This window comes from Ruditapes philippinarum, unplaced genomic scaffold (genome assembly GCF_026571515.1).
Source record: "Ruditapes philippinarum isolate M1 unplaced genomic scaffold, ASM2657151v2 ctg3261_1_1_1_1, whole genome shotgun sequence".
Taxonomy (NCBI): Eukaryota; Metazoa; Mollusca; class Bivalvia; order Venerida; family Veneridae; genus Ruditapes; species Ruditapes philippinarum.
Genome location: NW_026855786.1, coordinates 35,480 through 50,233, shown reverse-complemented (window position 1 = coordinate 50,233; position 14,754 = coordinate 35,480). Strand labels below are relative to the sequence as shown.

Here is a 14,754-nt window from a genome sequence, read left to right as displayed (position 1 = left end):
GTTCATATTCAAAATTTCTATTCGATTCAAAGTTTATCAATTTAATATTTCCAACCCAGTAGCAGGAAAATATATTCCATTCTTTTTATTTCATTTCGCAAATTTTGCATATTTTTGATGAGGTGTCTGATAAAGCTTGGGGTGACTGATAAAGCTAGGTTTATCAGGCATGCACTTTATCAACAGAAATCAATGTAATGACATGATAAAAATATAAGTCTGCTATAGTCATGAGATAGGTCCTATTTTCATTTAGATATATACATTAAGTTGTTGCCATTTTGCTGATTGTGTCATTTATAATAATTAATAAAGTTGTAATATAAAAATGAATATTTGTAGTTACCAGTGTGTTGTTTTATCACTTGATACACCTTTGAAGTATATTAGTTGACAAACCCAGTATTTCCCTTAAATTGAATATCTTATAAAAAAAATTGGAAAAGAATTAAAGAAAATTCACCTACTGTTCTATGTATTCGTATGCCTCCTAAACCTCTTAGATTTACCCTTGTGAAATTTGCCTTGCTGTCTGTATTTAGATTAAAATAATAATTTAAATGTGTGTGTAGGTGGGGGGCATCTCTAATTTTGTCGCGTTTATAAAAACAATAAGGTAAAAATGAAGTAATTTTTCAAACTATAAAATAATTTTGTTCATTTCAGATAACATTGAGGCATGCATAAAGTTTGACATGGAACTTCAGACATTTGTTTGTTTATTTTGTGATAAACAAATTAAAAGAAAACATGATATTCTTCGGCATGTACGTATTGTACATCTAGCGTGCCGCCCATTCACATGCTCGGTCTGTGGGAAGAAGTACTCGACAAAAAGTAACTTGCAAAGCCATTCTCTTGTGCATTTGAAAGAAATAGGCACCCAGTTTTAGTTTTCCTGGAATTGAGAATGAACATGACTTAACCCCCTGCTTTGTATAATGTAATGTTACATTTTTTCTGTACATCAGTTAATTTGTGTTATTGAAACTAAATGGACAATTTATTTCCTCAATTAACTGTTGATTTATGTAACTTAAACTGATGTAATTTTAAAGTTATGTTTTCATTCCTTTGTGAACTATTTTGGCTAATATTCAGATCAATAAATAATTTAAGATATCGGTAATCCCTTGTTTTCCTATGATAGAATTATAAAAGAACTTTTTATGCCACCGCAGCATCTGCGATGCGGTGGCATATAGCGATTCACCTGTGTGTTTGTTTGTGTGTGTGTGTGTGTGTGTTATATAGATTATATAGTGAACTTAAAAAATCTTCTTGTGAAAAACCACTAGTCAAATTTCAACCAAACTTGGCAGGATTGTTCCTTGGGTGAAGGCCTTCCAAAGTTGTTCAAAGAATTTCATTCTATGCAGAATTCTGGTTGCCATGGCAACCAAAAGGAATTATAAGAATAAATTTAAAAAATCTTCTTGTAAAGACCCAAAAGGCCTAGAGCTTAGATATTTTGCATAAGGCATTGTCTGGTAGACCTCTACCAAGATTGTTCAAATTATATCCCTGGGGTCCAAATCGGCCCCGCCCCGGGGGTCATTGATTTTCACTGTATGTACATATAGTAAAAACTTAAAATACCTTCTTGTCTGAAGGTACCAGGCTTAGAGGTTTGATATTTGGTATGTTTTATTATCTATAGGTACTCTACCAAAGTTGTTCAAATTTTGCCTCTAGTGTCAAAATTAGCCCTGCCCCGGGGGTCATAGGTTTTCCTCATATGTATATAGTAAAAACTTAAAAAATCATCTTCTCTAAATTGACAAAGGCTAGAGGTTAGATATTTTGCGTGAAACATTGTGTAGTGAACCTCTAGCAAGATTGAATAAATTATAGCCTTGGGTTCAAAATTGGCCCCACCCCCGGGGGTCATTGATTTTCACTATGTACATTTAGTAAAAAATTAAAAAATCTTACTGTCTGAAGGTACAAGGCTTAGAGCTTTGATATTTGGTATATGATATCATCTTTAGGTACTCTACCAAAGTTGTTCAAATTTTGCCTCTAGTGTCAAAACTAGCCCTGCCCCGGGGTCATAGGTTTTCCTTACATGTTTATAGTAAAAACTTTAAAAAATCACCTTCTGGAATTGACAAAGGCTAGAGGTGAGACATTTTGCAGTAAACATTGTGTAGTGAACCTTTAGCAAAATTATTCAAATTAAAGCCCTTGGGTCAAAACAAAAAAAATGTGTTCCTACATTACTATTTTAGTGTTGTATTTATGCGGTGGCATAGCATTTTTTACAAATGCAATCTTGTTGTTACATTCATATCTTTAGGACTGAGGTCTCTTTAATTACTCACTAGATAGCATTGAGATGCCTCTGTGGCTGAATGGTCACCAGCTTTAACCACTTGCCTGTCACTCCTGCGGGTTTGAATCTTGTTGTGGACTTTGGATACTTGAAGATGAGGAATATATCCAGCTGGGGTATGGAAGATCTACTCAGGTAGCCTTCTTGTGCTTGAAATAATGCATTAAAGGACATTTAGGTCTTCCTCCGCCAGTACAGCTGGGAAGTTGCCATATGACCCTCACAGTGTTATTGTAACTTACAAATCAAATCAAACAAATGAATAATAGAAGTAGCTAGGCAAGAGGGGCCATCAGTGAAGAAAAATGTAAACTTGAGAATATGTTCATGAATAATATCATGATTTCATGTTCATGTAGTACACAAGTGTGTATGTAACTCAATAAGTTAATTAATAGGGAGAAATAAAAACCTGGTATAGCTTAAATATGGAGAGATCGATAGGATATTTTATAGAATAAATTTTTTTTACAAATTTATGTTGTACATTGCCTTTAACCTGTTGAGTTTATTAAATGGATTTTTGTGGCTTCCATTTTTGGAAATTGTCAATTACCACTTCTTGATAAATATTGGTAGCTAGTTGGCCGACAGTAATGCGAGCCTGGTCAGATTGCATTGATGTACTGACTGGCCTGGCTCTATACTGGTGGAGGCTATAATCACTTTTGATTCCAACAGTAATGCTACAGAAATTTCAGTACAACAATATTAGAATAGAATTCAGAATTGATCTGAAATGTGTAATAACATGTAACATGTAAATAAAATCATATAATAAAAAATTTACATTGATATACTTTGTCATTTTTTGGGGGATGATATATTTTTGTATATGAAAGGTATTGCATGGAATATATTAAGAGAACAATATAGTTATATAATAGACTTATTGTTATACTTGAATGTAAAGGGAGTTAGATCAATTTGTTGTAGGTTAGTATTGCAACATTTTCTGATTTTATTATTATGCATGAAAAGTTTATGTCATTTTTGATTGAATAGTTTCTAATTTGTACATTATTGATTGTTTCAGGTCACATGACTGACAAACGTTATTGGTGCGAGACTTGTAGGCGACAATTCCGAGACAAGTGGACTTTAGAACGGCACAAGAGAACACATACAGGAGAAAAACCATTTGAATGTGTCATATGTAAGAGATGCTTTAGTCGAACTGATCATCTCACCAAACATATGATCATCCATATGCGAGAAGATGAAAAAATGATCATCCATATGTGACAAGAAAAATAACATGATCATACATATGTGACAAGAAAAATAACATGATCATACATATGTGACTAGAAAAATAACATGATAATCCATATGTGACTAGGAAAATATATGATCACCCATATGCCACAAGGAAAATATCATGATCAGCCATATGTGACAAGAAAAATAACAAATGATCACCCTCATGTGACAATAAAACAAAACTAAAATTATAATTATGTGAAACAGAAAATAACCTAAAATAACCAATATGTGATACAATAATCTATATGTGTTGCAAAAAAATAACATAATCACCCATATGTGATACAGAAAGTAACAAAATCACCCATATGTGATACAGAAAGTAACACAAAATCACTCATATGTGATACAGAAAGTAACACAAAATCACCCATAATTATTATCATTCATAATTATTTGACATGGAAAATAACATGGTCATCCATATATGTTACAATGAAAATGTCATATAATTACCTATACAGTCCAACCCCGTTTATTTTGAAGTGCCTGGGACTGAATATTTACTTCAAATAATCGATGGGTTTGAATAATTGAAATCGGAATATTGTGATAGACAAAAACTACTCCACTTTGACCAATCATAGCATAGCTACCGTTTACAACACACTAACTTCCCATAATCAATTGAAAAAAATAAACATTAAAGAAAATATGCGTAAAAATTATTGTATTGACACTGAAGACATAAATACTTGCATTTTATTCTTCATTATGTATCGTTTCGTTTCGCGCAAAGCCTTGATAATGGCCGTGTTGTCACTACGGTATTTATGTGAAGCTAAACTCTGGTATTTTCCATTAGGGTAAAGACTCTCATGTAGCGTTACAATTAATGAAAAAAAGGTATTGGATGTTTTGACAAATTCACATATACGGTATGTATGAAAATTATTGCTGTAATTTTCAAGCAATAACAGCAACAAAATCGGACACGGAGCAAAGCTTTTCATTTTTGGTAATAAAAGTTGATTATAGAACACACAAAGAGTAATTATCATGATTATCTAAATACACGCATGACTGTTGATATTTTTCACATGTCGACCGGTCAGCGAGTTGATCTGGGCCAATTAGTCTGGCTTCCAATAATAATTGAGCCATAATGGAGCACAAACAAAACCATGCAATATAGGTTCAGACAAATGGTCAAAGTTTGCTTCATTTTCCCATCCGAAGTAACCTCACTCCTCCTGCTGTACTCAACTCTCTCTAAGAATTTAAAGGCAGTAACTACAATTGACTGTTGCTTTGGAACATTTTGTTGGCGATTGAAGACATTTTTATTGTTGACTTATATGTATTGTTGAAGCTAACAGTGTGTATGCCGGCTTATGCTTGTGTTATGCTGTAAATAAAAAACACCCCATATTTATTTAGATTTGACTTTATTATGTTGCCATGTGTTGGGATCATGTCGTGTTGCTGTTTCTGGTTGGAAGTTATGGTGTAACTATGTGTACATTAAACAAGGGCTGTACATTTTCTTATGACTTTAAGAAATAAACACTTTTATTTGGACTAAAGTTGGTTGCATAATATTTATAAAACATTTTGTTACAGTATTTTTAGCCTGATACAGAGAGAAATACCTTATTAACAAAATATAAAGAAAGAAAGATCGTAACTGTAAGCAAAACTACAGATATTTCTGCTTGTATACACTGACCTTCACCCTCTATGTGAAGCAGGTGCTTTCTCGTATTCTCGTGGAATTTGATTGGTTGTTAAGGCTGGTCGCTATGTGATGATTTTATTCTACATACCAGTTCAAATCATTAGTGCCACACCTAATTAAGTGTTAAATGGCCTAAATCTGTAATTTTATTGTGTTTTAATAACAGCTTGGCAGGCCATATCAAACTTTTAGGATCATATTGATGCCTCTTTGGTACCAAATGCTTTTGATTGTTCCAAAAATAGTTTGAACTCAATTTAGTGTTGTTATTTACATAATCTCTCTAATAAATATTAAGTTTACGTTTATTTATTAGTTACTTATTAGTTATATGAGCATTAAACAATAATTACTACTGTTTTCCATTGCAGTTGTCAAAAATGAAATGTGTTTAGGACAAACAATGTTTCATTATTGGTTTTTAATTGGAGTTCATATCTTTTTTATACTATCTATTCGTGGAACAAATATTTTGAGCTGTATTGTATAAATAGTAGTGTAAGACCGTCATTTGATGCGTCTTGCGTCAGAGACCCGCTGCAGGTTTCTGCAACATGGAAAATCTAGAAAATTGATGATTTTTGGGGGGAAATTGATAAATTTAATGTTTATTCTCTGGATTTTACGATGATTTCCACAGTTATTTTGGTTTTTTATCTGTTTTTGTCGCATTTCTTTTATTTTTTTAATGGAGATGAAAATGCTCTGCTAAATAGACATGTTTTCGGATATCGACGGAAGTCGCGAGCGTCGCTTCCATCCGTTTTAATTATTCCACGAGAATACGAGAAACCCCGAGAATACGAGAAACAGGGATATGTTTAAATATTTAATTTTTGAGTGAGATGTAGTCTGTCAATGATAGCTTTTTTCTTTGTGATTTCTTTACTGAGTTGTTGAATTTTCTGTTATCAATGCAAATGATTATTTTAACAGGTAAATTTCTGCCCGATTGTTCTTAGTTCAAATAAGGTCAATGATTTCATACAAATTTAGCAGACTAAAGACGTGAAAATGTCATATTGATTCACTATTGTCAGTTGTTACTTTTTAGCTCGACTATTCGATAAGAATAAGTAGAGCTATTGCAGTCACCCGAGCGTAGGCGTCGGCGTAACCACTTATGTTAAAGTGTTTGTAATAGTTCAAATATTTTCAAAGTCCATTGACATATGGCTTTGAAACTTTGCACACTTGTTCACCATCATGACCCCAACCTGTAGACAGGAGGAGGTAACTCTATCAAGCATTTTGACAGAATTATGCCCCTTTTTCGACTTAGAATTTACGTTAAAGTTTTTGTAATAGTTAAAATATTTTCAAAGTCCATTGACATATGGCTTTGAAACTTTGCACACTTGTTCACCATCATGACCCCAACCTGTAGACAGGAGGAGGTAACTGTTTCAAGCATTTTTTTTACTATCAAGAAGTAAGAATAGTCAAGCGTTGCTGTCCTACCGACAGCTCTTGTTTAAGCTCATTGTCTAGATATTACTTTCAAATATTTGAATTTTCAAGGTAAGGCTTGACATTGTTTTCATATGGATGTATCAGCATGGAATGCTGATTATTGCAGAAAATGACAACTGGCAGAAGAACAGTGGAGAAATAACTTTTTTTAGCTTTCAATAATGATGATGTTTGTTGATTATACAAGGATGATGTCACTGTTATACAAGTATAATGTCACTGTTATACAAGTATGATGTCACTGTTATTCAACAAAGATGTCACTGTTATACAAGGAATTTGTTACAGTTATACAAGGAAGATGTCACTCTTATACAAGAAATTTGTCACTGTTATACAAGGAATTTGTCACTGTTATACAAGGAATTTGCCACAGTTATACAAGGAAGGTGTCACCGTTATACAAGGAAGATGTCACTGCTATACAAGGAAGGTGTCACTGTTATACAAAGTTGGTATCACTGTTATAAATGGAAGATGTCACTGTCATTACAAGGAAGATGTCACTGTTATACATGGAAGATGTCACTGTCATTACAAGGAAGATGTCACTGTTATATGATGAAGGTGTCACTGTTATACAAGGATGTTGTCACTGTTATACAAGTATTTTGCCACTGTTATAAGATGAAGATGTCACTGTTATATGATGAGGATGTCACTGTTATATTTAAGTTTTCCATGTTGAAATAAGGGATGCACATACATTTATGAGTATTTTAAATGTTATTTTATATATTCAGTAAAATTGCATTAAGTAGTGATATAATGGCAGTGGTCAAAGTTGAATGGGATTTGAACATCTCTGTGGAGATATAAACATTTTAGCTTGTTAAAATCTTTTATGCTCAGACTTTTTTTGTCAAAAGAGTAAAAAAGTAGAATGATTTACAATGCAATGATTGATTTTTTTTGTTTTTCATAAAACTGTTAACTGGTCATCAAAGTGAGATAGACTTTGTTGTGTTGTTATGTGATCATGTCCAGGTGGTTTGTGGACTCGGACTTGTTTTTTTATGACTTTGATTTTTTTTTGTTATTGTTGGAACTGTGTTACTGTGTGTATGTTGTGGCATGGTGTGTTGTGGATTACTTTGAAACACTGACAGAACAATGTACAATTGCTCCTGACTAATTTGATTCTTTGTTTTTCAGCTCATATGGAAACAACATTCAACAGATCTGGCAGTGGAAGATATAACCCTCCTACTAGACCAAGGGTGGAGCAAGCAAATTATGTAAGCTAACTGCATGATAATTACAGTCAAACATGTGTTCAAGATCACCTCTGAATAAAAACCACGCTGTAAATGAAGGCCATTTTTTTAAGAAACCTCCATTGATCATAGATCATAGTTACCTCCAAATAAAGACCACTTGTCCATAAAGGCCACAATCAGTCTCTCCTTTCAGTGACCTTTGTTCACAAGTTTGACTGTATATATTCTCATACAGAACTGATTATAAATAATAGCAAAATAAGACATTGAAATGTCAAAACAAATAATGAAAAGATTATTATTACAAATAGAATTTTAGAATATTCTTAATATATCATTTTACTGTACTTCCATAACTTATTAATTTAAAAATCATGAACACACTTTATGAAAGGTTTGTTGACTTTCTTATAAATACATAATCGCTCCCAAAAGGAGGAAGAATATATAGTGACTACCTTGTCTGTCTGTCTGTCTCAGTCTTGTAGGAGTATAACCACACAATAACAGAGACTATTGAGAGAAAGTGCTTTGTAGCATAAGAAACATAACTCTATCTTGCTTTATTCTTATGACCTCAGGAGTTAATGCAGCTTGTCTGCGGAATAACATCTAATCTTTTATTGATGTCTCATTGATGTTCTCACACTGTGTCTCCTTTAAGTTTATAATACAAATAATGCTTATTAATGACAGAGAAGAACTTAGTATTGAAGAAATTTTATTTAAACTTGACACAGTGTTAGAGACCACAGAATGAAAGTGCAGTGTCTGAGTATCATAATTCTACCTTGATCAAGTTTTTAATTACCTCCCTACATTTTGTAAAAATGATGCTTGTTTTAAGTAAAACATCTTAATTTCCAATGCCATCTTATTGAAACCACACTGTTATGAAAACTAGTGAGAGAAAGTGCAGTGATGATGATGAAAAAACATAACTCTACATTACTTATTTTTTAATTATCTCCCTTTATTACATATAACTTATTGTTATTAGTCATCTCCCTTTATTACATATTACTTATTTTTTGATTGTCTCCCTTTATTACATTTGAAAATGTTAAAATGGTAAAATTTTATGTTTCAGATTATTATAGATGAGGATGTTGGCATACAGGAAGGGTTTACACGTCTAGCACCAGGGGCCGGTATTGCGGTGGAACGAGCATGGCTGTATCGTGTGGCATCAGGGGTAGGAGTTATAACATCAAGTTCACCTGGAGAATATGAAATCATTAAACGTATGATAGATGGGTTTTATGAACCGTGGGAACTTGGCATTAAAGGAGGGACAGAAAAATTCGAAGGAACAGTTCTCTATGAATCATTGAAGTGTGAGTAGTGTTTCATTTTTAGATTTATTCTTTGTGTTTAATTTACCAACATTTTTTTTATATTTCTGTTATCTATGTAAATGATTCGGAAAACTGGTAATTTTCCAGTGGATTGTTGTTAGTTTAATTAAGGTCAATGATTATGATTTCATACAAATTTAGCAGACAAAAGAAATTAAAATTTTTATTGATTATTGTCGTTGTTACTTTTGTAAGCTTGTTATTCAAATGTAAGCTTGTTTTTTTTTTTAAATATTTGAATTTTAATTATTTCAGGTTACGCTCAGCATTGTTTTCATATGGGTGTATCATCATTCAGACGAGCATGGAACCAGAAAATGGCAACTAGTAGAAGAACCTTACAACGATTAAAATTGAGAAAAAACATCCAAGCTTAGTGAAATTGATGTCACAGTTAGACAATTGTGATGCCATAGTAACTGCTATACAAGGACAACGTCACTGTTAAGGGAAAGATGGTGTCACTGTTACACAAGGGATTGTGTCACTGTTATACAAGGAAGATGTCACTGTTACACAAGGATAGTGTCACTGTTATACAAGAATGGTGTCACTGTTGTATAAAGGATGATGTCACTGTTACACAAGGATAGTGTCACTGTTACACAAGGATAGTGTCACTGTTATACAAGAATGGTGTCACTGTTGTATAAAGATGATGTTACTGTTATAAAATAGTAGCTGTGACATTATAACAAGTGACATTTAGTTTTATAATACAGGGGTTTTGTATAACAGTGATTTCTACAACAATATAAAGTTTTTTTATTTGAAGACTGACATAATAACTTATACCATTACGATAATCCTTATTGTACATACCATATTGTGACTTGATTATACAGACAGGAGTTTTATTCTGTTGTGAATTCGTAAGAACGTAAACCTTGTTGTATTTCTATTGACATGCATGGATACAGAGTTGTATTTTTAAAGGGAATCACAGACATGACCCCAATTTTTGTGACCCCTCTTATAAAAACCCCAAATATGCTCCTGTGTTTATATTGTAACTTAGTTGCCATAGAAAGTTATGTTTATTCGTTCAGTTAGTTAGCATACAATAAAGTTTTGAAAACAGTACTTGTTGATGTGTTAATAATTTTAAAATGATTTATGAAATATATGAACATTATCGCATGTTTTTAACCCAGCCTTTAATGCTATCATGTTAAGTTTTGTTTTAAAGGTTGCAATACTATATTATATAATAAACTGTATTATTTAGATAGTTAACAAAATTAATGACTTTCTAATTATGATAATATCTTTCTGTTACAGGTTTAGAACAGTTTGTTATGGTTGAAGATCCGATGACGACTACACCATCAAGACAACGTGTGACATGTGACGTTTGCTTGAAGACGTTTAAAGATAACGGGACATTAAATCGGCACAAGAAAATTCACAGCGATGAAAAGCCATTTCAGTGTCAGATTTGTTACCGGCGTTTTATACGTAAAGATTATCTCGCTAGTCACATGGTTACACATGCCAAGTTTTGATTGGATATCATGGAATAAGATTCATTGTGATAAATTATCTTTCCTAGAAATGTTTGATTAATTTTTTTTTAACTTGATTATATGATTTGGAATTGATTTTTTTTTTAAAAGGGGGTTTTTAACCCCCCCCCAAAAACCCCCCTTTTTGGGGGTTTTTTAAAAACCCTTTTAAAAGGGGTTAAATTTTTGGACCCCAAAAAATTTTTTTAAAAAAAATTTTTTTTTAAAAAAAAATTTTTAAAAGGGGGAAAAATTTTTTTTTGGGGGAAAAAAAAAAATTTTGGTTTTTTTTTGGTTTTTTTCCCAAAAATTTTTAATTAAAAACTTTTTTAAATTTTTAAAATTTTTTTTTTAAAAATTTTTTTAAAAAAAAAAAAAAAGGGGTTTAAAAAATTTTTTTCCCCCCCAAAAAAAAAAATTTTGGTTTTTTTTTTTTCCCCAAAAGGGGGGGGGTTTTTTTTTAAAAAGGCCCCCGGGAAAGCCATTTTTTTTTTTTTTTTTGGGGGGAAAAAAAACCCCCAAAGGGCCATTTTTTTTTTGGGGAAAAATTTTTTCCCTTGGAAAAAAAAAAAGGGGGTTTTTTTTTTTTTAAAAAAAAAAAAAAAATTTTTTTTTTAAAAAAAGGGGGAAGGGGAAAAATTTAGGTTTAAAATTTTAATTTTAAATTTCAAAAAGTTTTAAAAAAAAAAAAGGGGGGTTTAATTTTTTTAAAAAATTTTTTTGAAAAAAATTAAAAAATTTTTTAAGTTTTAAATTTAATAAAATTTCCCCAAAAAAAAATTTTTAAAAAACCAAAAAAAGGGGGGAAAAAAAAACCCCCGGGGCCCCCCTTTTTTTTTTAAAAAAAAAACCCTAAAAACCAAAAAATAATTTTAAAAAAAAAAAAAATTTTTTTAAAAAAAAAAAGGGGAAAAAAAAGGGGGGAAAAAAAAACCCCCTTTTTTTTTTTTTTTCCAAAAAAAATTTTTAAAAATTTTTTTGGGCCCAAAAAAAAAAAATTTTTTTTTTTAAAAAATTTTTTTTAAAACCCTTTTAAAATCCCTTTCCCGGGTCCATTTTTTTTAAACCTTTAAAAAAAAATTTAAAAATTTTTTAAAGAAAAAATTTCCCTTTTTTAAAAATTTTTAAAAAAGGGAAAAAAAAAAAAAATTTTTAAAACCCCCCCCCCAGGGGCCCCGGGGGGGAAAAACCAAAAAGGGCCCCAAAAAACCAAAATTTTTTTAAAATTTTTTTTCCCCCTTTTTTTAAAATTTTAAAAAAAGGGTTTAAAAAAAAAAAAAGGGGGGGTTTTAACCCCCCTTTAAAAAGGGAAAAAAAAATTTTTTAAAAAAAAAGGGGGATTTTTTTTTTTTAAAAAATTTTTTTTTTAAAAATTTTTAAAAAAAAAAAAAAAACCCCCCCGGGGGGGAAAAAAAAATTTTTTTGGAAAAAAAAAATTTTTTTTAAAAAGAAAAGGGAAATTTAAAAAAAAACCCCCCCCCCTTGCCCCCTTTTTTTTAAAAAAAAAAAAAAAAAGGGTTTTTTTTTTTAAAAAAATTTTTTTTTTAAAAAAAATTAAAAAAAAAATTTTTTAAATTTTTAATTTTTTAAAAAAAAAATTTTTTTTTTTGGGGGGGGGGGCCCCCTTTTTTTTTTTAAAAAAAAAAAAAAATTTTTTAAAAAAAAAGAAAAAAAAAAAAATTTTTTAAAAAATTTTTTTAAAAATTTTAAAAAAAACCCCCCGGGGGGGAAAAAAAGGGGCCCGGAAAAATTTTTTTTTTTTTTTTTAAAAAAAAAAAAAAAATTTTTTTTTTTTTAAAAAAAAGGTTTTAAAGGGGGGGTTTTTTTGGGGGGTTTTTTTTTTTTTAAAAAAAAAGGGAAAAAAAAAAATTTTTTTAAAAAAAAAAATTTTTTAAAATTTAAAAGGGAAAACCCTTTTAAAAAAGTTTTTTTAAAAAATTTTTTTAAAAAAAACCCGGGGGGGGGGTTTTTAAAAAAAGGGGAAAAAAAGGAAAAAAGGGAAAAATTTTTTGGGGGTTTCCTTTTTTAAAAAAAAAACCCCCCCCGGGGGGGGGAAAGGGGGGGGGGAAAAAAAACCCCCCGGGGGGCCCAACGGGGTTTTTTTTTTTTTTAAAAAAAAAAATTTTTTTTTTTAAAATTTAAAAAAAAAAAAAATTTTTAAAAAAAAAATTTTTTTTAAAATTTGTAAAAAAAAAAAAAATTTTAAAAAATTTCCAAAAAAAAAAATTTTTTAAAATTTAAAATTTAAAAAAAAAAAAAAAAAAAAAAATTTTTTTTAAAAAAAGGAAAAAAAGGGGTTTTTTTTAAAATTTTTTTTAAAAAAAATTTTTTTTTTTTTTTAAAAAAAAACGGAAAAAGGTTTTTTTTAAAAAATTTTAAATTTTTTTTTTAAAATTTTTTTAAAAATTTTTGGGGAAAAAACCAAAAAAGGGGGAAAAAAAACCCCCCCAAAAAAAACCCCCCCAAAAAAAAAAAAAAAAATTTTTTTTTAAAAGGTAAAAAAAAAAAAAAAATTTTTTGGGGGAAAAAAAAAACCCCCTTTTCCCCTTTTAAAATTTTTTTTGGGGGTTTTTTTTTCCCTTTTTTAAAAAAAGGGTTTTTTTTCCCAAAAATTGTTTTAAAAAAATTTTTTTTTTAAAAAAAAATTTTTAAAAAAAATTTTTTTTAAAATTTTTTTTTTTTTTTTTTGGGATAAAAAAAAAAAATTTTTTTTTTAAAAAAACCTTTTTTTTTAAAAAAAAATTTTTTTTCCCCCCAAAAAAATTTTTTTTTAAAAAAAAACCCAAAAAAATTGAAAAATTTTTTTTTGGGGGTTTTTTGGGGGGTTTTTTTTTTTTTTTTTTTAAAAAAAATTTTAAAGGGAAAAAATTTTTTTTTAAAAAAATTGGGAAAAAAAGGGAATTAATTATTTTTTCAAAAAAAAAAAAAAAAAAATTTTAAAAAAAAAAAATTTTTAAAAAAAACCAAAAAAAAAAAAAAAAATTTTTTTTTTTTTTAATTTTTTAAAAATTTTTAAAAAAAAGGGAAATTTTTTTTTAAAAAAAATTTTTTTGGGGGGGGTTTTTTTGTTTTTTTTTTGGGAAAGGTTTTTGTTTTTTAAAAAAAAAAATTTTTCCCCCCCTTTTAAATTGGAAAATTTACAAAAAAAAAATTTTTTTTTTTAAAAAAAAAAAAGGGGGGTTTAAAAAATTTGGGGTTTAAAAAAAAAAAGGGGGGGGAAAAAAAAAAAAAAACCCAAATTTTTTTTTAAATTTTTTTTAAAATTTTTTTTTGGCCAAAAAAAAAATTTTTTTTCCCCCTTTTAAATTAAAATTTTGGAAATTTTTTTTTTTTTAAAATTTTTGGGGAAAAAAAGGGGGAAAAGGGGGTTTTAAAAAGGAAAAAAAACCCCCCCCAAAAAAAAAACCGGAAAGGTTTTTTTAAAAATTTTTTACTATAAAAAAAACCCCCAAAAAAAAAAACCCAAAAATTTAAAAAAAAAAAAAAAAACCCCTTTTTTTTTTTCCCCCCCTTTTAAAACCCCCCAAAAAAAATTTTTGTTTTTTTAAAAAGGGGAAAATTTTTCTTTCCTTTTTGTTTTTTTTTAATAAATTTTTTTTGGAAAAAAACCCCCCCCTTTTGAAAAATTTTAACAAAAATTTTTTTAAAAAAAAAAAAAACCCCCCCTTTTTTTAATTTTTTTTCCCCCTTTTTTTTTTTTTTTTTGGGGGGGGTTTTTAAAATTTTTTAAGGGAAAATTTTTTTTAAAGTTTTCTTTTTTTTTTTTTTTAAAAATTTTTTTTGACAAAAAAAAAAAAATTTTTTTTTTTAAAAAATTTTTTTTTTTTTTAAAAATTTAAAAAAAAAAATTTAATTTTTAAAAAATTTAAATTTAAATTTTTTTTTTTTTAAAAATTTTTTTTTAAAAATTTTTTAAAAT

The 14,754-nt window shown here is 29.1% G+C and overlaps 1 protein-coding gene across 4 annotated transcripts in view; it reads left to right on the top strand.

The window, feature by feature from the left end:
• Nucleotides 1–10,850, top strand: part of LOC132744373 (zinc finger protein 768-like) — a 60,663-nt gene extending 49,813 nt beyond the window's left edge. Inside the window, exons 4-6 of one of the 4 annotated variants that reach the window (XM_060733063.1) lie at nt 7,908–7,990; nt 9,063–9,309; nt 9,586–9,866. In XM_060733063.1, the coding sequence (XP_060589046.1) occupies nt 7,908–7,990; nt 9,063–9,309; nt 9,586–9,707 (452 nt within the window). In that variant the 3' untranslated portion in view covers nt 9,708–9,866. Of the gene's footprint in view, nt 1–666; nt 1,097–3,371; nt 3,704–7,907; nt 7,991–9,062; nt 9,310–9,585; nt 9,867–10,611 lie in introns of those variants that run through there. The other 3 variants (XM_060733070.1, XM_060733071.1, XM_060733069.1) reach the window with 3 other exon arrangements.
• Nucleotides 10,851–14,754: the final 3,904 nt, after the last annotated feature.